General features: G+C 51.5%; 7 protein-coding genes across 7 annotated transcripts; 4 read left to right on the top strand and 3 right to left on the bottom strand.

Moving 5' to 3' along the window:
• Nucleotides 1–577: 577 nt before the first annotated feature.
• Nucleotides 578–1,928, top strand: NCS57_00971700 (uncharacterized protein; the record flags this gene model as incomplete). Its single annotated transcript, XM_053059483.1, has 4 exons — nt 578–657; nt 706–955; nt 1,039–1,224; nt 1,275–1,928. 4 exons carry the CDS (start codon nt 578–580, stop codon nt 1,926–1,928), a joined length of 1,170 nt encoding a protein of 389 aa, XP_052911554.1.
• A 660-nt stretch (nt 1,929–2,588) lies between these two features.
• NCS57_00971600 (uncharacterized protein) lies at nt 2,589–3,450 on the top strand (the record flags this gene model as incomplete). Its single annotated transcript, XM_053059482.1, has 2 exons — nt 2,589–2,967; nt 3,026–3,450. The coding sequence occupies 2 exons, from the start codon at nt 2,589–2,591 to the stop codon at nt 3,448–3,450; spliced, it is 804 nt and encodes a 267-aa protein (XP_052911553.1).
• Nucleotides 3,451–4,240: 790 nt separating this feature from the next.
• On the top strand, nt 4,241–5,313 carry NCS57_00971500 (uncharacterized protein; the record flags this gene model as incomplete). Its single annotated transcript, XM_053059481.1, has 2 exons — nt 4,241–5,043; nt 5,097–5,313. 2 exons carry the CDS (start codon nt 4,241–4,243, stop codon nt 5,311–5,313), a joined length of 1,020 nt encoding a protein of 339 aa, XP_052911552.1.
• Nucleotides 5,314–5,872: 559 nt separating this feature from the next.
• NCS57_00971400 (Carrier domain-containing protein) lies at nt 5,873–14,212 on the bottom strand (the record flags this gene model as incomplete). The annotated part of the gene is made up of 16 exons (XM_053059480.1): nt 5,873–6,775; nt 6,827–7,304; nt 7,358–7,698; nt 7,746–7,820; nt 7,875–8,165; nt 8,214–9,077; nt 9,141–9,166; nt 9,223–9,319; nt 9,368–11,526; nt 11,576–12,025; nt 12,080–12,524; nt 12,572–12,684; nt 12,732–12,855; nt 12,912–12,976; nt 13,051–13,499; nt 13,548–14,212. The coding sequence occupies 16 exons, from the start codon at nt 14,210–14,212 to the stop codon at nt 5,873–5,875; spliced, it is 7,545 nt and encodes a 2,514-aa protein (XP_052911551.1).
• Nucleotides 14,213–15,138: 926 nt separating this feature from the next.
• On the bottom strand, nt 15,139–16,537 carry NCS57_00971300 (uncharacterized protein; the record flags this gene model as incomplete). The annotated part of the gene is made up of 4 exons (XM_053059479.1): nt 15,139–15,823; nt 15,881–16,049; nt 16,104–16,328; nt 16,390–16,537. The coding sequence occupies 4 exons, from the start codon at nt 16,535–16,537 to the stop codon at nt 15,139–15,141; spliced, it is 1,227 nt and encodes a 408-aa protein (XP_052911550.1).
• Nucleotides 16,538–18,158: 1,621 nt separating this feature from the next.
• Nucleotides 18,159–19,819, bottom strand: NCS57_00971200 (Hydroxymethylglutaryl-CoA synthase; the record flags this gene model as incomplete). Its single annotated transcript, XM_053059478.1, has 5 exons — nt 19,697–19,819; nt 19,535–19,637; nt 18,544–19,481; nt 18,354–18,485; nt 18,159–18,299 (listed from the first exon to the last, which is right to left on the bottom strand). The coding sequence occupies exons 1-5, from the start codon at nt 19,751–19,753 to the stop codon at nt 18,159–18,161; spliced, it is 1,371 nt and encodes a 456-aa protein (XP_052911549.1). The 5' UTR covers nt 19,754–19,819.
• Nucleotides 19,820–20,155: 336 nt separating this feature from the next.
• NCS57_00971100 (uncharacterized protein) lies at nt 20,156–22,014 on the top strand (the record flags this gene model as incomplete). The annotated part of the gene is made up of 6 exons (XM_053059477.1): nt 20,156–20,429; nt 20,506–20,577; nt 20,623–20,711; nt 20,764–21,337; nt 21,387–21,766; nt 21,823–22,014. The coding sequence occupies 6 exons, from the start codon at nt 20,156–20,158 to the stop codon at nt 22,012–22,014; spliced, it is 1,581 nt and encodes a 526-aa protein (XP_052911548.1).
• Nucleotides 22,015–23,531: the final 1,517 nt, after the last annotated feature.

Genomic DNA, 23,531 nt, shown 5'->3' with positions numbered 1-23,531 from the left:
ACTCGTTTTTGGCCCTGGAACTGATCTATGTTTTGATTGTTCTATTTTACGGGTCCTTTGTTTCGAGGATTCGTCGCCTGCATTGTTTTTCTTTTCTGCCGTCGATCCCAGGTTCATCGACTTACCTCACGAGCATCGAAGGACCTCGCCTGTAAGTTTTATAATTGGCCGACTTGTTTTTCTACATGAAATATGGCCAACTGACATTCGGGGTTTCCAACATTCAAGCCCCCCAAGTGACATGGGTTGTATAGGCCAAAATCCATTGAGAGCACACCGACCCATGGCATGTTTGATTGCTTTACAGCGCTTTTCGTGCCATTGCGGTTGCAGCTCCTTCGCTTCTCTTTCGCCCCTTCCTTTTGAAAATTGGTGCTCTTGCATATGACGCTGCGCTGCTCACGTGACGTGTTCATTCACTGCCGTTTGCCTCACACACCAAGCACACAAAATCTAACACCGACAAACAAACATCAACACAGATCTCAATCTTGATCTTGATCTTTTTAAACCGATACCTCTAAGAATCAGCGAATCTCTTCCTTCTCAGGGTTATTTCACCCCTGCGACCGTCGATATGAGTACCACCGACGCCGCCGCACCCACTGCACCTGCCCCCAACGGCGAGACTTTACTCTCCGACCGGGGGATTTCAGAGTGTCTTGGTGAATTCTGAGCTAAACCGTTTCACGAGAAACAACTCAGTGGAGCTGCCCGACAGATTTTCAATGCTACACCGCAATGGCCATGGCAGTTGGCAGCTGGTTTCTCTCCCAAGGTCTGGGATGCTATGACGCTTGAGGAGCTTGCCCAGACCATCGACCGTCTGATAAAGGAGTCAACCGAAGCCGACCCTCATGTTGAAATACACAACCTCATCGAATTTCTGGGAGAGCAGGCTCGTGAGCGGGCTCGTCTGTGTCTCCAGAGCAACCCAGAACTCCGACTGGTTGACGTCCTTGAGGCAAAGAGACACTTCGGCGCTAAGGCGAGGGATCGGACGACTAGAGAGAACAATAAAAACAAGGCGAAGGGTAGAAGATTTCTGGACCTACTGCTTTCGCCTCGCGGGTGACTGCTGGAAATCGGAAGCGCACCCATGAATCATCTGGCGATTCTCAGGCCAACAAGAGCGCTCGAAGAGATGGGCCAGGCAGTCCTGGAGGGTTAGCTCTTGGCAGCCCTGCCAAGACAGTCACACCAGCTGAAGGCCTTATCGATTCGGTGAGCAGGATTTGGTTCCTAGTGGCGGTGTCAACATCTAACATAGGCAGATTGAACCTGTCCAGGGCGAGGCGCTGACCCCATCGTCCATGTCAGACATGATCGGTACCGTCGAGAATCTGAAAGTCGAGTCGCAAACCTATCTGAACGAATCCACGCGCAAGTTGGACAAGGCACGATCATTGACGAAACAACGGGAGACGTCGCTACACAAGGTGCCTACCCCGGGAAAGCTCGAGGAACTTCGACGGGCTTGCGATCAGTGGATTGAGGCCAAGGAGACGATTGAGAAGGCAAAGGCGCTATTCGAACAACATCAGGGCGAGATGGCTTTGGACCCACTCCTCGTTTCCCTGGCATCACAAGAGTACGACAGGAAGTTGCGTAAGTGCGAGGAGGGAGTCGCTCAAGCTGAGGCCGAACTTCACAACATGGAAATGACTTTGACTTTCACCACTCAGCAGGGAGACAAACGACAAGACAAGTTGGAAGAAGTCCAAGCGAAAGTCACTCGATTGGAGACACGCCAAACCCATCTTGCGTTGGAGTTTGAGTACTACCGGACGATTGAACGGCTGATGAAATTGGGACCTCACGGCCTGGCCTCTCTGACGGAAAGGCTGGCGGAGAGTGGCATCTCGTTGCTTACGGCGGCTGACGACCCTGAAGTGAGGAACGAGCCTTCGATCAACCCTCCCTCGTGAGACATACTTGGGAAGTCAGGCCATTTTTGGCGAATAGCGCAGGGGAGGGGGAAAATAATGACTGTGGTGGGGAAAAAGAATACGTGCTTGCTGTGATGGAGGATGGAGTCGAATTTTGCGCTGAACTGGACCTCGGTGGCTGGGTATCTGGGACTGGGACGGATTAATTGGTAGAAACAAATCGATCTGCAGGCGCTTCAGTGTTTCAAGGATGAATGGTTAGTCTTGAAAGCAATGTGCTAGAAGCCGGGGCTGCCACGACGAGGAGACCCAACCACGCTGAGAAGCGCCATCTGATCACAGAGTCGGGCACCCAAGTAACGCAGAAGTCTTAATTGAAAACATTGAAATGAAGAACAACATTGCAATACTTTCACCGCTAACTGGCACCCTGAGCCGGCCGAGCCGGCGTGGTAACTGTAAGTCTGATATGATTCCAAAGCGATGGCTGTGCCCCGTGTGAATCGCTCGGAATGAAACCTGAGATGTCGATAATGATTATAAAGCAATGATTACAAACGCGAGGCTGGATGGTGAATCGCACACGTCACTTGGAGCGGGGTACAAAAGCATATCAACGAGCATCACCATCGCTGACTCTTGAAGATCTGCCAACTCCAAGACGTCTCGCTTTCATACAGACAAGTACACAGTCTCACAATGCAGCGTAAGCAAGGAATAATCGAGCTTGGCCGACGTTTGGTCGAGCACGGCCCGAAGAGGACCCTCGAAGCGGCCCGAAGAGTGCGTGCCATCCACAACCACACCGTCATTGCCGATACCACCAGGGGCGTTTATGTCTGGGAGCATGACTTTTATCCTGCGATCTACATTCCCCAGAAAGATCTTATCAACTCCAAGCTCAGCGATAAAGAAGAGATCCGCGTTGAAGGTAAAGGGCTTGCCTCATTGGCTGAGCTGATTGTTAGCGCCCACGACGGCCTTGAGGAGGTCAAGATTGATAACGTTCTTCGATTCGACAACGACAAGAAGCTTGGCGCGTTGGCCGGCTTGCTAAGGATCGAATTTGGTAGTGTTGGTATGAACGTTGAACGAACGAGGCTAGATTTGACATGCAAAGACTGACATTCGTTCAGACCAATGGCTGGAGGAAGACGCGCCTATCTACGTTCATCCGAAAGATCCATTTAAACGAGTCGACATACTCCCGTCGCAGCGCCCTATCGAAGTTCAAGTCAATGGCAAGACCGTTGCCAAGGCGTCATCATCCATGCACCTCTTCGAAACGGGACTGCCGACTCGGTACTACCTCCCTCTCGGCGCAATCGACCAGACCGTCCTTCGCAAGAGCGATCTCAGAACCAAGTGCCCGTATAAGGGCGAAGCCGAGTACTATCACGTGGTGGTCGATGGTCAAGAGATGAAGAATCTTGCTTGGTACTACACGCTTCCAACCCATGAAAGCGCAGCCATTGCAGGTTTGGTCTGTTTTTACAACGAGAAAGTTGACACAATCTTGGGTGGGGAGCTTCAGCCCAGGCCAAAGACACATTTCGCTTGAAACATTTCGTATCCCGTATCTGTACGGAGACGTCACAATGTTTTTGGCGCGGCTGTGTTGATGAGGGATGCGGACGAACCGTACATTCTCCAACCAGAAACATTTAGTAAATAAGGATTTCTCACTGCATAAATGAAGTCACAGTCTTGGCTCCTCAGTGGCTATGCTGACGACCACACCCATGTCGGAGGCCTGCCAAGTGGTGCACTGCCCATCTCCCTTGAAATTCCCCCTTGATGAACCACTTGGAACGTCGGAAGATATTCCGCCACGCGTCGATCTGGGGCACACGGCCCATGCCCAGCTGAGCGACCCTACGCGCCCTGTAAGGCACATTTCGTAAAGCGTATCAAACCGCCCCGCCTCACGACGGATTGGGTAAAATATTCGAGCTCGTGAAATCTCCGGTTGACCCGAGCCTTGGGGATGCCAAGCACAAGCGGAGGCTGATTCAAGCTTATCTACATGACAAGCCGCGGGCTGGTTGGTGGTTGTCGGGTCGGTGAAACACCCCGACAGGCGAGTGTCGCCCGAGAAGGAAAAATGAGTGCAGAGATGATGCCCTCTCAATTTAAGGGATATGGGGCGCAGCATTCTTCTGACGCGTCCTGCGAGGGCTGGTAATATGTGCTGTGAATAGTGGCTTTCGATGCCCAGAGCATAGCCATTTAATTCTCTCTATAATAACCACTTGCCGTGAATGAATTCGATCAAGAGATTCACCATCAACACAACAACTTGACAAGAGTCGCATCAAACAACACTGACCGATATCTAATCTCTTGCAACCATGGCAAACGATACGCTTTATCCCCCGACGTACGACAACTGCGACGAACTCTCCGACCGATGCAAAGTCGAATTCACAATCTACGGCGCTGACCTATCATCAGCAGCCGCCATCTTCTTCTGGGCGGTTTTCTCACTCCTCTTCGTGGTCCAGATTTTCCTTGGAATCCGCGCCAAGACATGGTCGTACATGATCTGGCTGGCACTTGGTACTCTCCTTGAAGTTCTCGGCTACGCAGGACGATACGCTCTTTCAAGAAACCCATGGCGACTCAACTCCTTCATCGTCCAGTACATTACACTTCTTCTCGCCCCTACACTTGTCGCCGCTGCCATCTCGGTCACCTTTAAGCACCTGGTCATCTGGTATGGAGCTCAATGGTCACTGCTCCGACCAAGGCTCTATCCCTGGGTGTTTGTCGGAACCGACTTTCTCTCCATCTTCATTCAAATCATCGGAGGTGGTCTCGTTGCGCTGAACAGCACCGGCAATGGATCTAAGACGACACAGAAGCTTGGAGAGGCACTCGTTATTGGCGGTGTGGCTTTCCAAGTCGCCAACATGCTGTGCTGCGCTGGACTCATGTTGATGTACTCAAGCCGACGCAAGAAGGCCCTCAGGAGCGGTGTTCAGTCCATTCACTCAACCTCAAACCTACCTGGCACAGCCTTTGATACCTCTGGTCGAGGCAAGGTTCCTCTGTCGCGCGCCGAAGCGACTGAGAAGGAAGCGACCCGAACTCGATTCTTCATCTACGCCCTTGGCGTAGCTTACACAGCAATCATCATCCGATGCGGCTACCGGTAAGCACTCAATTCCACGTCCCTGCATCTTCAAAACTAACTTGATAATCCAGTATCGCCGAGACGATCCCCGAGATTTCCCACGATGTCATGCGAAACGAGACCCTATTCCTTGTCCTCGACGGCGGCATGATTCTTATCGCCATTGCCGCTGTCACGATCCTGCACCCATGCACCTGTTTCCCATTCCTGGGTGTCAAGACGAGAGACCGCAAGGAAGGTCAGGTTGAGGAGGCATATGCCATGTTGCCCGAGGGTAACCGACAGTAGAGGAAGACACAAACTCTAAGATGCGTTGGTTTAATAGACAGGGATGTATTATAGACTTTAAGAATTTTGGAAATGGCATATTAGACTGGTTTAGCGTTGCAATATTATGTATCAGCTTATTATCGACGGAGTACATATTACGAGGACACAGCAACTGAGATAGATTTCATTACAACGGATTAGCTTAAGCAACGGGGTGGCAATTGTGAATTGCATCTTTGTCATTAACGCTAGCAGCTTGATCTAAATCGCCTCTGCCTTAAGCAAAACAGATAAGTTCGGGGTAAGAATAGGTAGCCTGTCATTCACAAGCCAAAGCTAGGCCGGGTCTAAATGTACCTTGGAACTGGAGGGACATGTAAAACAGTTTGGGAATGAAGCCGCGTTCTGAGCTGTGGCTGCTGGCCCTTCATATCGGCCCGTGAGGGAGCCTTGGCAGTGGGAGGAGCCCAGACCCAACATTAAGATGTCGCACACCAGATCCCCGTCCCTCATAACAGTAAAACAACAAAGGGAATTGATGATTCAAGTGTCCTGTAAATAACGGTTTGCGGTCTCTCTACTGCGCATCGCCGTTTGTCGTCGCACCACCCAACTTCACAAGCAATCCCTCGGCAGTGGCCTCGCCCAGTTTCTCAATGGAGGCAGCCCCCAAAATCTCCAACACACTCAGCTCCACACCAAGTCTCTGCCTACTCCAGTTCCTCAGCTCGATTGCGACCAGCGAGTCAAGGCCAACGGCTGACAGCGGCTGCTTGACGTCCAATTCCTGGATGGGTCGCATCAGGAAGCTGAACAAGGTGCTGCCAATCTCGTTGGCCAGGAACAAAACGGAAGCTGGCTCTTTGAGAGACTCTGGGTTGGCAATCACTCCAGTTAGGAACTCCCTGAGACCCTCGTTGCCAGTGCCTGCGTCGTCAACGCCCGAGTTCTCGAGGTTCCGGTACAGACCCATTCGGATGTCGCGCTTCCAGATGCATCGGTTGGCATCCGAGGCGATGGGCATCGTCATCCTCATTCCAAGGCCGATCTGACTTGCATTCATATACCCGTCCATGGGGGACTTGAGCTCCCAAGCCTGATGTTCTGACTTAGTGATAGCCAGCTCGAGGGAGTCAAGCAGATGCTGCTCCTTGAGGCAGTACGCAGCTGTTGCCTTGAGCTGCTCAAGATGTCCCGGCTCCTGACTGACCCAACCAACATCCTCAATGATGGAAATGTCAAGCACGGATGCAGGGAGGCCTAAGCCATGGCGGTATTGAGCGAATGCATCCAAGAAGGTGTTGGCAGCAGCGTAGTTGGCTTGCCCCCAGTGTCCGAGAAGACCCGAGAAGGAACTGAACAGCACGAAAAAGTCGAGGGACTGAGACGCAAAGGCTTCATGGAGGTTCCATGTACCCTTGATTTTGGGCAGATTTGCAGCCTGCCATTCGTCGTGTGTCATGTTAGGGAACGAGGCGTCCTGTCGTGTTGTGAGTCCACTTCTCGTTTCTTCAGTGATGGGGGATCTTACCCTCAGTACCATAGACATTTGCAGGACTCCGGCAATGGGGTGCTCTGCCTGTGCGATGGCGTGCTGAACATCTGCCGAATTGGCGACGCTGCCAGCCGTGATCTGAACAGTGCAGCCGGCAGCGTTCATCTCCTGCACAAATGCAGCATCATCTGGCCCCTTGCCTCCACTGCGTGACAAGTAGATAAAGTGCCTCGCGCCGTGCTCAACCATCCATGTTGAGATGGATCGACCAAGTCCTCCTAGGCCACCGACCAGCAGGTAAGAGGCATCTGATCGAAGGGCAAGTCGGTTGTTGCCGCGGGAAGAGGTCAACTGGGAATGATCGGTTGGGAACTGGATGACAAGCTTTCCCATGTGTTGGCCTTTTTGCATGTAACGAAGAGCATCCTCGATCTGAGTAGCGTCGAAGAACTTGATGGGCCGGATGGGCTGAATAGCACCAAGACGGAAGAACTCCATCGTCCTCTCCAACAGCCTGTTTGACTGATCAGGTTTCCGTACAGGAAAGCATAGTTGTTGATCTCTTACCTCTTGATCATGTAAGGTCGCTTCTCTGCAATGGGAGCAAAGTCGACACCATAAAACGTCCTGTTCGCTTCGAAAGCCTCCATGGCCAGCTTACCCTGTCCAATGAAGTCACGTTTGCCAATCTCAACCATCTTGCCAAACTCTGCGACGCACTTCCACGATGCGTGAAGAAGATCTCCAGACAGAGAGTTGAGAACGACGTCGACGCCAACGCCATTGGTCTCACGCATGACGTCTGGAAGGAAGGAGGAGTTGCGTGAGTTGAAGATGTGGTTCCGGGGTATGCCAAAGGTGGACATGAGGTAGTCGATCTTCTCTTGGCTTCCGACCGTAGCAAATATCTGGTTTGGTTAGCATGTTAAGGCATGCTGACTTGTGATAATCTTACCTTGGCGCCGACCATGCGGCAGATGTTGATGGCTGCAATTCCGATGCCTCCACAGGCGGACTGAATCAGAACGGTCTGGAGAAACTTATCAGTATGATCAACTTCGCTGCCAATGTCGTGGCTTCTTACCTGATCTTTTTCGATCCTGGCTAGATCCAGAAGACTGTGAATGACCGTTGTGTACACGCACGGCATGGTGGCCGCGTCTTCAAAGCTCAAGTTGTCGGGGATTCTGGCACACAAGGTAGAGGTGGTCTTGAGGACCGTGGAGTACGAGTCTCCGCCGATGATAGCAACCCGATCTCCAATGTGGAACGGAGCGTCAGGACCGACTTGGGTAACGACTCCAGCGCATTCACAGCCAAGGCCATTGCCGTCATCAACATTGCCATCCACGATACCCATGGAGATGAGAATATCCTGTTTAGTCAGTGCCTAATCCCTCATTGGAGGGAAATGGTGACGGACCTTGAAGTTCATGCCCGCAGCTCTGACCTCGACAGCCACCTCATCACCAGTCAACTTGATCGCTGGTCTCTGAACCCACCGTAGTGTCTTGAGCGAGCCTCTCTTTCCAATCTCAAGAGTCTTTGGGGCAGTAGAATCTGTGCCTGCAGCAAGCTCGTTTGACACAGAGATCCAGCGGAAGCGGGAGATGTTGATGGCGCCGTTGGAAATCGCATACTCAAACTCGGGATCAATGTCGAGGTTCTTGGAGCGGTTTTGGAACTTTGAAAGAATGTCTATAACCCTGTCGAATGTGGTCCCGTCTTGGGTGTTGTCCATCTCGACAGTTGCGAGATCGACCGACAGCTCGTTGCGAACCGAGCGAGCAAGACCCACAATCTGGGCATACTCCGGTTCTGAAGAGTTTATTTGCGCCGACCTTGTCAACCATAGCATGCCGGAGGATGTCAACTTGGTGATAAATGTCTGCAGGGAGTGGAACTTGTCAGCTGAGATATCAGTCAGGAAAGGCCTTCCCTCGAGATCCAAGACTGAGATGATGTCGTGATCAGACTTGGGAACATCATCCAATGAGCAAAAGTCGACCGTGAAGTTCTGTCTAGTGAGGATTTGAGCGAGGAGAGTAGCAGCAGAACCGTTGGGTGTCGTGGTGAGAATTGAAACCTTCTTATTGACCCTGGGCTCAACGAGAGGATGGGCAATGATTGTCGCGTTGGTGTGATACGGCTTCTCCTCATCATAGATGACTGCCTCAGCACCGTCAAAACCAGCTTGGTTCAACTCTCTGGCCCATCGTTCGGGGCTGACGTATGGCTCTTCAGGTCTGCCATCAGGTTCGCCCAGCCACCAGCCGGGAAGTACACCCTAGAACTTGGTGAGCATGTCTTCTCTTATCCTGGATCGAACAAGGGGGATGTTAAAACTTACGACAATGAAGTTGAACCACTTTGTGCCTAGCAGCACGTTAATTCTCTTGTCCTGGTTTTCCTCGCCCGAGCCATTAACTTACTTGAGCAGAGTTCCTGCAGCATAAGCTTTCCCTTGGGCTGGAGGAGCTTTCGAACGTTGACCAGGGTCTCTTGGAGACTTGGTGTGGCGTGCAGAACCTAGACACATTAGTCTCGAGTCCCTATGATTGAGTTTCGAATTCTCACGTTGGTTGCGATGACGAGATCATAAGATCCAAGCTCAAAACCCTGCTCGGCCGGGTCCTGGCTAATATCAAGCACGGCGTATTCAATGTTGTGGACGTTCTTGAAACGCTCCTTTGCTTGGACAAAGAAGCCCGCAGAGATGTCTGTGTAGGTGTAAGAGTAAAACATCTGCTCTCCCAGCTCAGACACGAGACCGTCGAGGATGAGGGCCGTGGTGGCACCGGTACCAGCTCCAATCTCGAGGACCTTCAGGTTGGGCTTATCATGGCTCACGAGACCAAGGAAGTCCTTAAAGTCCCAGAACTCAATCACCAGGTCATAGATCTTCCTCAAGATATCATCTTGCATCAACAGATCCAGTGCATCCGCCTCGCCTGTAAAAATGCCCTCGATATTCTCAAAGACGCGGCAGATGGCGTTTCCAACAGCTTCCGCGTATGAGGCCTTGACTTCTTGAGCCGTCGTTTCGATTAAACATAGTCTGTCATCCCTAGAGAGAGCAAAGAGTGAGTTGACATCATCAACTGATTCATATCCTTCAGCCTTGGCTTGTTCCACATGAGCAGCCAGCCAAGTCTTGAACTTCTCAAGATGCTCTACTCCACTGGGGGGCAAAGATGCCAAGCGCTCAGTGCACTCGATGCTGCAAAGCAGCAAAAGTCTTTGGACAGTAGAATAGCAAGATCTAATGCTCTTTGTTGTTCGGATGAGATCCTTGGAGTCCAAGAAGGCAATATCGGGTTTCCACTGCAAACGCACTCCAGCGTGGGGATCCTGGTCATCACCTCCAGTGTCGTCAGCAGCGGGTGCAAGGCGGAGGTTGCGGAACTCGAGCACAACCTCACCACCAACGGTGGCAAATCCGTCTCCATGAACAGCGCCTCGAGCCGTGACGGTCACATTCGAGGACAGCTGCAGCTGCTCGTTTGTCTGAGGACGCTTCATGTACACTTCCCCGAAGTAGGCGGGCAGGGGCATTTGGACAAAGTCACGAGCCTGACCCTTCCAAGCTGCGACACTGAACAGCTGGATCGCATAATCAGTCGTTGTAGGATGCAGTTGGTATGTCGATTCGTTCGGGTCAACCGTGTTGGTGATCTTAGCAACCGCAAAGTTGTCGACAGGGTGAGCAGACACGTCTTCCAAACCCTGGAACGTAGGTCCGTAGTTGATGCCGACCTTGGACATGGTCTGGTACCAGCGCGTGCTTGATACCTTTCGGGGAAGAGCGGTAGCTTCGGGAGGCTCTGTGACGGACTCCGAGTCTGCCCTGCCGGCCTTAACTTGCCCGGTACAGTGCTTGGTCCAGCCAGTCCCATTGTGAGACGACACCGTGAACTCATACCAGGTAGAGTCCAAGCTTGTGGTCAAGCGATACGGGCGAAGAGAGAAGAGGATCTCCGTTGCCACCGGCTCATGCAAGATCATCGCCGACTTGACTGACAAGTTACGGACTGTGTAGTCTTGAGCATCAGCCACCTGTCGAATAGCCTCTCCAGCCATGGCGATGTAGCATGCTCCCGGGAACACGATGTCCGGACCGATAACGTGGTCGCGGATCCACGGGACATCTTCGAGACAGAGCATGTTTCTCCAGGTGGGTTCCAGAGAGCTTCCCTCGAAGACTTGACATCCGAGAAGGTCGTGGCGGGGGAACTTGCGCTTCCTCCACTCTCGAGTCAGCCGGCTCTCGTCCCAGAAGGTGTCCTCGTGATGCCAGGGGTAAGTTGGGAGATCGGTGAGAATGGATCCACCATCGTTGACAGCCCCGATGTCGACTGCAAGCCCTTTGACAAACAGGTTTCCCGCTGTGCTAAGGAGGCTTGTAGTGTCATTCTGTCCCCTGACCAGAGTAGGCACATAAAGCGCATCAGGCTGATGTTTCTTGAAGATCTGGCGAAGAGGGCCTGCCAAAGCTGAGTGTGGTCCAATCTCGAGGAACAGATTGTTGGCAGGCTGATCTGTGAGGAGCTTGGCCATTGTGGTGTTGAAAAGAACGGGAGACTCCATATTTCGGCGCCAGTATGAGGCGTTCATTGCGCTCTTCTCTGTGATGGCCTTTCCCAACACGGTCGAGTAGAAGGGAACCTCAGGACGGATGCTCGAAACATGGGGCTCAAGAAGTTCCTGATACTTGGCACCCACTTCTGCCATGTGGTCTAGGCATAGTTAGCTTCTGCAAGGTTGTCAAAAAAGGCGGTAACTTACAAGAGTGGTAAGCCATCTCAACACGGAGGCGACGAGCAAGGACATCAGGATGGCTCTCCTTGATCTTTGCAATCACAGCATCGATCTTGTCGGCGTCACCAGAGAGAGTTGTGCTCTCGGGACTGTTCTCGCACGCAATCGTGACGCCCTCGGTCAAAAAGCAAGCAACGTCCTCTCGGCCGAATCCCACGGCGGCCATGGCGCCAGGACGAGTCTGCTGCTTTGTGACCAATCCACGGTAGTAAGCTCCAATGATGGCCTCCGCGGCAGTAATTGCACCACTGGCGTAGGCTGCAGCAAGCTCGCCGCTAGAGTGGCCGATGACTCGAGAGGGGGAGATGTTCCAGGCTCGTAGAAGATTGATAATGATTACTTGCACGGCAGTGCAGAGCGGCTGAGAGAATTCGGCTTGGTCAAGCCGGCTCTCCTCCTTGGACTTTAACAGTTCATCTGTACTTACGGTTAGAAGGTTCAAGCTCGAGAGGGGGTTGAAGGATAACTCACCTGCGATGCTCCACGACGGCGGATATGGTAGCTGCGAAAGGGCCTTGTCAAGGTTCTTGAAGTCCTCTTCAATAGAAGGAAACTCCTCTATGAGTTTAACACCCATAGTGGCCCACTGAGCTCCTTGGCCAGTGAAGACAAAAGTAACTTCAGGGGCTGTGGCAGGTGTTCTGCTGGGCGCAGTGAACTCCAAAGGTGCACTTCCATCAGAGACCGCAAAGGATCGGTAAGGAAGGCACTCTCGTCGAACACCAGTCGTGTAAGCCAGATCCTTGACAGACCCTGGGTGCTTCGAGAGGTATTCTTGGAGGTTGGCCGTTCCGTTGCGGGCAGAGTTCATGTGGTTGGCAGAGAAGACCACCAAGCTCTGTCGCGATGGCTCTGCCGAGGAGCGAGTGGCTCTCTTCGAATTGACTCCATAAGACTCTGCGGAATCAATGACGGCCTAGACAGAAGTTAGCTAAGTTATATGTAGAGGAGGGCATCACTTACATGAGCGTTGGCTCCACCAATTCCGAAAGCGTTGATGCTCACGCGTTCATGCCGATCCTCAGGCCAAGGAGTCGGCTCGACGGGAACTTGGAGCTTGGACTTTTTGAAGGGGACTTTAAAGGTCAGTTGCAAGATCATGGAACGTTGGGGGGTGCTATACTCTGGGGGTTGGGGTTGTTGAACTTGATGTTTGGAGGGATGGTCTTCTTCTCCATGGCTAGAATAGCCTTGATGCACGATGTGATGCCGGATGCACCTTCGGAGTGGCCCACGTTGGGTTTCACCTAAATGCAGAATTAGATCCGTGATAAAGACACGGCAGGTTCATTTCCTTTCTTACCGATGTGATGTACACTCCCTTCTCTCCAAAAACGTTGCCAATGGCGCTCGTCTCAAGAGGGTCGCCTACGAACCTGGTAGTTAGCAACGTGCACTCTGAGTAATCCAGTCATGGAGTCGTTGAGAACAATGAGACATACCAGTAGCTGTTCCAGTGCCATGGCACTCCACAAAGGCAGTCTGGCAAAAGTCGTCAATGCCAGCTTGCTCATAAGTCCGACGAATGAGCGCCTCATGACTCTCAGGACTAGGATGAGAAAGACCTGCGGTCTTGCCATCACAGTTGGACCCCGTACCCCTAACAATACCTCGAATGGGGTTCCCATCGCGAATAGCATGGTCAAGTCTCTTGACGTACAAGGCGCTGACGGCCTCGGCTCTCGCGTATCCGTCAGCCGCAGCGTCAAAAGTCTTGCAGGATCCGTCGCCGGACAAGACGCCCTGTTCGCTCATGGCGATGGTCATGGTTGGAGACATGAGCAAATTTGCTCCGCCAACGATAGCGGATGAGATTTCACCTGAGCGGATAGCATCGCAGGCCATGTGCAGGCAGATCAGGGCGGAAGAGCACGCTGTCTTGACCGTGATACTGTTTATGTGTCAGTAAAGTCCTTCTCATAGAGCTATGTCGACTCACCTGGGACCCTTCAAGTCGTACTCGTAAGAGATGCGGTTGGCCAGCACAAAATCTCCAGCACCCGTGATCCGGTAGATGCCAAAGTCCTGACTATCCTTGGCATGCAGATCGAGCCAATCTTCTCCAAACACACCAACGTAGCAACCAATATCTTTGCCACGCCAGTCAAGCTCGCCCGCATTCTCAAGACACTCTCGTGTGACCTCGAGAAGAAGACGATGCTGAGGGTCAAGCTTCTCGAGTTCGTTTCGAGTGATGGAGAAGAAGGATGTATCAAACTGCTGGAGGTCCTCGTCGGCGAGGAAGTAGCCGTGTTCAGTCTTGACTGTTCCACGCTTGTTGGTCTTACTATAGAAAGCATCGACGTTCCATCGGTCCGCGGGGACGCGTTGTCTCTGATCTTTCTTGTTGATCAGAGTATCCCAGAGGTCTTCTTCGGTGCCGATACCTCCGGGAAGTCTTAGTCCCATACCAACAATGGCAATGGGGACATCCTCGTGAGAATGGACTCCATTGGATGTTGTCTTTGCGGAACCGTTTGTTCCGTTGGAGGTGTGCGAAGTACTGCTTGCTCCGTTAGACGCTCCGTTTGAAACGCCGTTGTGTGCGGCGTGAAAACCGTTGCCGTTTTCAGCAACTGTCACGTCTGTCCTGCCGGGAGCCATGGCTGCTAGTTCAAAAGACGGAGAAAAAGCTTGATATTCTTGCAGTCACAGTAGGCGTATCAGTTGAATGAATGGCAAGATGAAATGAAGTTGAACAGCTTGTTTCGAAACAGTTATGGCACTGTCTATTCACAGTTTGATATAACTTCAACTGAGGCTCAATACCACATCGCCTATCTCGCTATGCTTCGCAGTCAATACCGTTTTCGGTTGGGTTTGTTACTCAGGTCTGTCTAACAGGGATAATCGGGTCCATGCACTCAACTGGGTCTGTTGCAGCTGATCCTACCTTGCCGTCAATGCTACCCGTCACAATAATCGGGTCCGATGCAAGCAATCGGGTCTGTTGAGCCGGTCGTCATCACTCAGGTCCCCGCTGCAGCTTTTGTCTGTGATCGGGGCTAGAAATGTTGGAAGATGGAAAGGGGAGTCAGGGGTGACGTTCTCAGACTTGTTGGTATGGCCGGTACCTATCTCTAGGCTTGTGATGTAAAGAAGAAGAGTAACGGCGCGCAAATCAACAAGTCTCTGGATTAGGATGGGACATGTGAAACTCGGCTCCCAACGCTGATCGGGTCAGCCAATTGCGACGTAGTTGCTCGTCTAGTTCCCTATAATGACTTCGACTTCCCATGATAACTTCACTGCTTAGTGCTTACTGCTGCGTGTAACCCTTCTCACTTGTTGTTGATCCTTTCACTTCCCTTCAAAGACAAACACTGCATGACAAAGTGACGCAAACACCGACTGTCTATGAACAGTGGAGATGATGCTATTTGGGCCCTTCCTTTCTAACTCTTCTCAATACCTGTTACTTTGTTGCCATGTTCCCATCTTTTCGACTTTGGCACAGTGTCTCCCCTTGTTTACTCCGATCTTCTACTGTGTCCTACCATCCAAACCAGGCCTGTGAGGCCAACAATGGTCTACTCACGATTCATAGATATGGTCGCCTTACTATTCGCCTTTGCCAAGACCTCCAATATGCCAGTCATCGTCTGCGGGTCTGGGTTGTCGATAGTAACAGTCATCTGTGGCCCGCTAGAAACGTTGCTTGCTGCACGATGTTCTCGGTTTGCCCCTTGACGCGAAGACTCTCCTGGCGTAACGCCATCTGAGATCTGAGAGACGTCGATGCTTTCAAACTGTGATGGCGTTTGCGTGGGAAAACCTGGTATAAAATTGCCGCCATTGGCGTCCCTTCCAAGAGATGGGTCGGTATTGGTGTTACGGTCATATGTCGACCCAAGGAAGCCGTCCAAAGCAGGATAATATGAAGTTGCGGCTTGAACAAGATCCGCGTGTGACGGGACTGTCCAGTCCAGCAAATATTGATAAGGATCTGAACTGACCGTAGTCATCGTGTCTGCTGCTGAAGGACCAGACGGACTAACCCCAAGTATGTCGTCAAAGGAGGATGTCGAAATTGAAGTGTATGAGTTGGGACTCTGGTTTTCTTCCGCGTCGTCACCGTCCTCGCTCGCATCCATGCTCATGTCATCAAGCATTCCCTGCTCGATCGACCACCAGTCAATTCCCGGGCCTAAAGTTTCCATCGCTCCCGGACAAGCACCAGGTGCCTTATTCCTCTGCCGGAATAGGGCAATATGTCTAAATGTGGTCAGATCGGGAAGGCCAGGATCAAGGCATGTGTGTTTTGGAACCCACCTGTTCTTTAGATTCGTCGTCGAACGTTTGGGGAACTCAAACTTCTTGATATCCTTCCAGTTGGTGCCGTAACGTCGCACCGCGGCAACTAATCGTGCATCCTGGTCACTTGTCCACTCGCTTCGGTCTAGAGAGGGGTCTAGACAATGTTGCCAACGCTTGGCGCACTCTAGTTCTCTGTCAGTAATGCTTACTCTCCCTTCCTCAGCCAATGGAAACCCACGATCTGCACTCCTCGTTTCAACACCCTTTGCAACCATAGCCCATTGGCGGCCGTACTTCTGCACACCTTCTAAGAGTTGTTCGTCCTCACTCAAAGACCACGAGCCCTTCTTGGCTCCAATAATCTTGGACCAGCGCTTTCGGCAGTCTTTGTTGTTGCGGTCAGGGAGGGCGTTGGCTACAGTAGCCCAGCTGATAGTCGTATCGTTCTTGGCGCCGTCCGAAACTTTAACTCATTGTGGATGGTTAGATCTGGTGGTTGACGTGGGTCAGTCATGGGAACTCACATAGTTGCTTGACCTTGTCGAGTAGCACCCGGTCTTCTTCAGGGGTCCAGCGCCGGGGGCTTCGGGGCATTTCTGTGGCCTTGTGATCGAACCTGAAGAACCAACAATCTACAAAGTTAAAAGTTCCATATGTCCAACATGATCCCATTGTAATCACGTTATAAGTAATCTCATCGCTTCCATCTCGTCTCTTCAGCGCCTTCTGTTTGCGTAATGCCTGGCTGCAACACAAGGTTTCTGTCAGACCAACAAATCCCGCAGTGGAGAGGCCCTTTTGCCTTGTAGGTAGGTAAGCAGCATAGCATCCTGCTGGATCTGCCTTGATATTCCTTCAATCTGTGTCGACATACGACAGGCACAGGCATCTGAATCAGACGTTGAGCTTAGACTCCACATTTGTCAGACGCCACTGGGGAACGGGGGTCAATGGTGATCTTGAACCGTTAGAGCTTCTACATGCCGTCTTGGCGAGATATGTTGCGCTTGTAGATACTACCCATGTTCATTAGAAGGTCTAGATCTTTCTCTAGTATGGTTACAGTGTTATTGACACCATTCAAGTTCTTCCGCAACACTTTTATCTCAGCTACACTCGAAGTAACCCTCCCTCACGGACGCCATGCAGTTCCACCTACTAAACGCCTGGTTTCTCCAAGATAAGGCATCTTGGCTGTACACGTCCAAATCCTACTGGTCATAGCCTCTTGAAAAGGCAGCCTGCTTCCAATCCTAGCATCGGCAATTACTATAACCAGGGATTGGCATCAAACCAGGTGCCGGTTGCCGACGGGCCGCGTGGATCATCAGCCGGCGGGCCGCGTGGACCACATGCAACAGGGCTGTACAGTAACATATTATATATATTGATACTCCATCCCAGAGCGGGACATGGCACGCAAGCAGCCAATGGGACATTTGTTTTTGTGAGATATGCGTCAATGAGGCCGACTGCTACACTGACTGCATGCTTTTTCGGATGCTTCTCCGCGTCCTCGATGATTGACTCGTTCAGGGCGCTTAATATGATGGATTCTAAGGATCGTCTATGCGGTGACTGTTCTGGGAGCACATGCTTCCTATAACAGACCTCGGCTTTTGCCAAACTGAGACATACATCTGTCTTGTCGGGTCCTGAGACATACATGGCCTCTTCGCCACTCTGGTTGCATCCGTCGACCAGTAGGGTTTCTTTCTGGACACGTCAGCTTGTGATATTATTGGTGGGATTGAAGTTGTCGGCCTACTCGAATTGTCGCTCCGTTTCACCGAAAATTGCAGCTTTCGCCGACATGCGGTTGATCGCTACAGAAACAAAGGTAAAATATCCTCGCGAAATTGGAGGTATTAGGCAGACATCAACTTCCCTGCAGGAAAGTTGTCTTAAGGAGTTCGGAATCCGAGGTATCCTTGTTCTCGTATAGGCTGTTGAGTCCCTGTCTCAAGACTGATCTTCGTCTTCCGCCCAGATGCCTACGCGGCTCGCTAGTCACATGAGCACGATCTACCGACGTAGCTATCAGCCCTACAAGGCTCGCTTCTAATATCGCTTGGCATTCTGACGATGCTTGTACGCTCACAGCAGTTTTCACCGCATTGTCTGCCCACGTGAGTGCTGACTACCGCTGAAAGAAGGAGAACCAAGTAAGAGAAAACAAAATCGAGGGCTGGCAAATGCACTTTTCTCTATTCATCTATAGCCCAAACCTAACCTCGGTTTACCTACCCTGAGATAAACGACGCTTCATACGCCAATCCCCCAACCCCATTGCTCACTGGCCCTTGATAGCATAAGTTCTACGGTATGCCTCATCGATGCTCTCGAGATAGTACGTCCCTGGCGCCAGAGAAGCCACATCACCAAGTGGTTTGTAGCTCTTGCTTCCGTAAGCCTTCAGTCGAAGAGCACAGGCCTAGTGGACACGAGTCAGCACACCTATGCAGCAACTACATTCTTTAGGACTCACCTTCTCGTAATCCTCGGGGGTCTGGATGTTTCTTTGCTTCAGACGGCTCATGAGATCGATCTTCTGAACCATGTTGGTTAGATCACCAGTGGCTCTCATGCCAAAGAGCGTGCTGGCGGCGCCACTTCCATACTGGCCGTTCATCACAGTCAGCCCCATTCTGAAAAACAACAGGAGCTCATCCACTTACACTGAACAGACCTATAGTCTTGCCCTCCGCGGAAGCAAGATCAATGTTGCTGATCAAGCTGATCAGAGAACAGTACAGGCTGGCGGTGTACATGTTTCCGCACAAAGAGGGCGCGGCAATGCATGGCTCAACTCGCTTCTTGAACTCAGTCTTTGTGGCAGCAACAAGTGCTCTCTCCAGTGTCTTGTCCTTCAGGGAGTCCTTGTAGCTCAGATTCCGAAGCTCCTCAGGAGTTCCCTCCCAGTCAGCAGCATTGATCGAGTTCAAACAGTCATTGTACTTAAGTCGACCGTACGACTTGCTAACCAGCTTGCAGTTAGGAGTGTGGAAGGCCATGTAGTCAAATAGGTCAAGAACCTTCTTTCCAGTCTTTGGTGTATTTCCATTGAGCTGCTTCTTGGCAGCCTCAGTGCGACGGAGCAGGTCCTTGTGGCATTCATCCAGAGCACCCAGGTAACAAGCGATGGACTCGTGGCCATTGACGATGGGAAACTCGACCTTCATATCGGGCTTATAGAAGTCGAAGGTGTTGGTCATGTAGACACCCCGCAAGCTCGGTTCAAGGGAGAGCACCGCATTCGGACCGATCAACATGGCGACACAGCCAGCGCCACCAGTTGGACGAGACGCATCTTCTTTGTAAAGAGCGATGTCGGACGCCACTACGATGGCATCTCGGCCATCCCACGAGCGGGACTCGACCCAATTGACAGCATTGAAGAGGGCGCTCGTCCCACCGTAGCAGGCGTGGATGGTGTCGATGCCTTCGAGGCTTGTGTTGCCATGTGGCTCGAAGAGAGTCGTGAGGACCGATTTGACAGACTTGGCCTTGTCAATGGGTGACTCGGTGCCTACCTCAAGACGTCCAATGGACTTTGGGTCGATGTCGAACTTGCGGAGAAGGGAGGAGACAGCGGTGAGAGCCAGAGAGCAGACATCTACACCAAGGTCAGCAGAGGATTACTGATCAAGCAGACGGTACGGAACTTACCCTCTCGGTCGGTACAAAAGTTCATGTACTGGAGACCCAAGCCAATGGTGTACTTGCCCGCCGATACGCCTTGGTGTTTCTCAAAGAGGGTTTGATCAAGGCACTTTTCTCGTTAGCCCCAAGGTCAGACCTTGCGGGGAGAACGAAGGAGAGTGGCTTTACCTGTGGCGGAACATAAATCTCCATCGCTTTGATGCCAACATTCTGGGGGTACGTCATCTTGCAAGATCGATAATCTGTGCGTGGCTGAATTTGAGGTCGAAATGGCGATAGAGGGCGAAAGATGGTGTGAAGGATTGCACGTTGTGAAACTTGAGGGTTGGGAGGGGACCCGAGTTGGGACCCGAGTTGCACGGGACCCGATTTCATGCATCGGACTAACTAGAGGTGCCGTTCGGAGGGTTACAAGTGCTGTTCGGGGGTTTACTTGTTGGTTGTGGCTCGGGTCCTTTTGTACCTTGGGTGTGTTACTGTTGGTCGCTGCCTTTTTTGTGTTGGTTGTGCCTTGACGCTTTTACTGCTTTTGAACCCCCCCTTGCTCTCTAGGTGCGGCGTCTTGATACAGGCAATGCACCACCTGTGAGCTCGCAAACGACGCCTTTAGTACTTGTCAACACCAAGATGCAAATCTCTTTCGCCCTTGGAGCCCTGATCTGGGTAGTCACGTCGTACATCCTTTACGCCATTATCTCCAGCTTCATCATCTCCCGACGTCATGCAGCCAAGGCACGAGAGCTCAAATGCGAAGAGCCTCCGTTTGAGAAGAACCGATGGCCGCTCGGCATTGACAACTTGTTGCGTGCACTGGCTGCCGACAAGGCACAGCAGTTTCCCGTTGATATCATCAAGCGGTTTGAGGATCTAGGGGCACATACCTATAGGTACCAGATTTTGGGTGGGTGCTCCTGTTCTCTCGCTTGCCAAGCGAATCTTTACCGCTCTTCGTCGTCTGCCACTGATACCCATTTTAGGAGCGAGGAATATCCGCACTGCCGATCCCAAGAATATCCAGACTATTCTCGCCAACAAGTTCAATGACTTTGGTAGGTGTCACGTCAATATCTGGGGCCACACGCTAACAACGTAAGACGTGGGACCGTCGCGACGAGGGAACTTTCTCCCCATGCTTGGCAATGGCATTTTTACGGCAGATGGCGACCACTGGAAACATTCAAGAGTAGGTTGTTAACATAATCCGCCGTAACCCCCATGTAGCTAACCAGATCCAGGCCATCATTCGTCCCCAGTTCACAAGAGATCAAGTCAGCGATCTCAATCTCGAAGAAACTCATGTCCAGAATTTAATGAGGTTGATCGGGCCAATGATTGGGTCGAACGGCTGGATAGAGCAGATCGACCTCTTGCCCTACTTCTTCCGTTTGACTATTGACTCCGCCACTGAATTCCTCTTTGGTGAATCCGTCAACAGCCAGCTCAGACTCTTACCCGGCTACCAGAGTTCAAAACTTGGCAGCAAAGAAGAACGGTTTGCTACCGCCTTTGATTCTGGTCAGATGGCCCTTGCTACACGGTCACGCTTCATGGATTCTTGGTGGCTCTACGACTCACTAGAATTCCGTAACTCATGCAAAATTGTTCACGATTTTGTTGACCACTTTGTCCAACTCGCACTCTCCAAGGGTTTGCGGGAGAAAGTCTCAGATACGAACAGTAGCGGCAAGGAGCAGTACATCTTTCTCGAGGCGATAGCTGCTGAAACGCAGAACCCGAAGGAGTTACGCTCAGAGTTGCTGCACGTCTTGCTCGCTGGTCGCGATACTACAGCTTCACACCTTGGCTGGGGTAGGCCTCTTCTATCAATCAAAGCTCTTACATACTGACTCATCCTCAGTCTTCTATAACCTTTCCCGAGACCAAGCTCGTTACAAGAAACTCCGCGACGTCATCATTGACGAATTCGGCACCTACGAAAATCCTTCCGAGATTACCTTTGCGAAACTCAAGGCCTGCAAGTACCTCCGGTACGTCAACGATGAATCGCTGCGCCTCTACCCCGTCGTGCCCATCAACGCTCGCTACGCGAACAAGGATACGACGCTTCCCCGGGGTGGGGGCAAGGATGGGAATTCGCCCATCTTCATCCCGAAAGGCTCTTCGACCGATTTTTCCGTGCATGTCATGCATCGCCGGAAGGACATTTGGGGACCTGATGCGGACGAATTCAAGCCGGAGCGGTGGGAGGGGAGAAAGGTCGGGTGGGAATATTTGCCTGTGGGTTACATCCTCTCTCTCGCCATCGCCATTCATGGCATACTGACGGCAAACAGTTCAATGGAGGTCCGAGAATCTGCATCGGTCAGCAATTTGCGCTCATCGAAGCAAGTTACGTCACGGTACGGTTGTTGCAGCGGTTCGATAGGATGGAGAGCTTGGAGAAGGACGCTGTTGTTGGGCATAACTTGACATTGATCAACTGTATTGCGAATGGGGTCAAGGTGAGGCTTCATGCTGCGGCATAATGTCTCACGAAGTCTCACTGTCACGAATCGGGATCATTAACGAGCAAATGAATGATTAGACTTTTGACTGGGCTGCGTTGAGTGAGTCGTTTTTGGGGCGGTTGCACAGACTCGGTCCTCGATCGAATTCCATGGGCAAACCAGCCAGAATGACGACCAACTCAAGACAATCGTGGAGAGGCCTCTTGTGTAGAAGAGGAGTCGTTGCCCCCTGCCCGCAGAAGCGAAGCTGCCGAAGAGCCGAAAACCAATCGGGACTGCCAGTTAGATCCTGTACAAGATCCTCAGGGTTTCGCATCAGCGAATCAAAAGGGCCTCTTTAGTGCAAACAATGGATGTTGGCTGCGTGCCAAGACTTTCAGGGGTAATGTCGTATTCGCTTTCACAACATAATACGACAATGCCTACCCTATTTGCCGCCGAAAGGTACCTTTGATCGTGGATTGATTTGTAACTAACGCTTGACAACACTTTACGATAAATATTACTAATGGGCCAAAATGTCGGCGAGATTGTCAGATAAATGCGCACTGTTTGGGCCAAGGATGGCTGTAGATATTGATAGAGAAGGCACACCAGGCAAGCAATGGACCTATTGCATCTCGATCGAGGTTCACTCAAATTTCCCAGTTGTTAGATGCGGCCCAAAAGCAATATCAAAACATATTTGCATATATCCAACACAATCCTAATTTTTCAGTGTAGAACAAGTTCACTACTACTATCTATTCCTCACCCGTCCAGAGTCCTACCAAACTCTCTCTTGGACAATCCCCTTCAGACTCCTCAGATTCTTTAGCCCCCCCTTCATTCTCGCCCAGAACAATCTGCACCCGCCCATCCCCAGCCATCGGGCGTACCGTAGCTGTTTTCCTCCACATTTGAGAGACCGCGACTTCTGCCTCAGACTTACTTACTTCTCCATCTGGACTCGAGCGCAGAGCAAGAATCAACATCTCCCCAAAGGTTCCCCAGCTCGTCTTGTAATATGGATACCGAGAATGAAGAGCAAATGCAAGGTGTACGAGAACGATCAATACATGAAGCAAAAGAGCAGAAAATGCCAGAGGAATGGTGCGGCTGTTCTTAAAGGTATAAGTGAATGCTTTCCCCCAGGTTGAGTGATCAATAACTGTGATCTCGCCATTTGATGGCATCCCGACAAGATTAGCAAGCGACATACCATCGAAATTTTCGGGCTGTGACAACGCATCAGTGATATGCGCGGAGAGGGCAAGGGAGAGACAATTGTGAAGAAAAGACCCCCCATCGAGGCAGTAATTCAATATGAGGCGATACGCCGAGTCCGATGCCATGTCTATACGTGTATCGATACCGGCCAGCCAACCCTTCCTCATTTTGATTAAGGGCGTATTCGTAGAAGAGTCTCTAAGATGATCAAGGGACTCTTGAATAGATGGGACCAAGTGACTCTGGACGATACCAGATGTGATTGACTCTATCCAGACATCTGACTCCACCCAGCGCGCGGAAATGAAGCAAAGGCTGACATTGAT

This window comes from Fusarium keratoplasticum, chromosome 7, assembly GCF_025433545.1.
Source record: "Fusarium keratoplasticum isolate Fu6.1 chromosome 7, whole genome shotgun sequence".
Classification (NCBI taxonomy): domain Eukaryota; kingdom Fungi; phylum Ascomycota; class Sordariomycetes; order Hypocreales; family Nectriaceae; genus Fusarium; species Fusarium keratoplasticum.
This window is presented reverse-complemented; position numbering and strand designations above follow the sequence as displayed.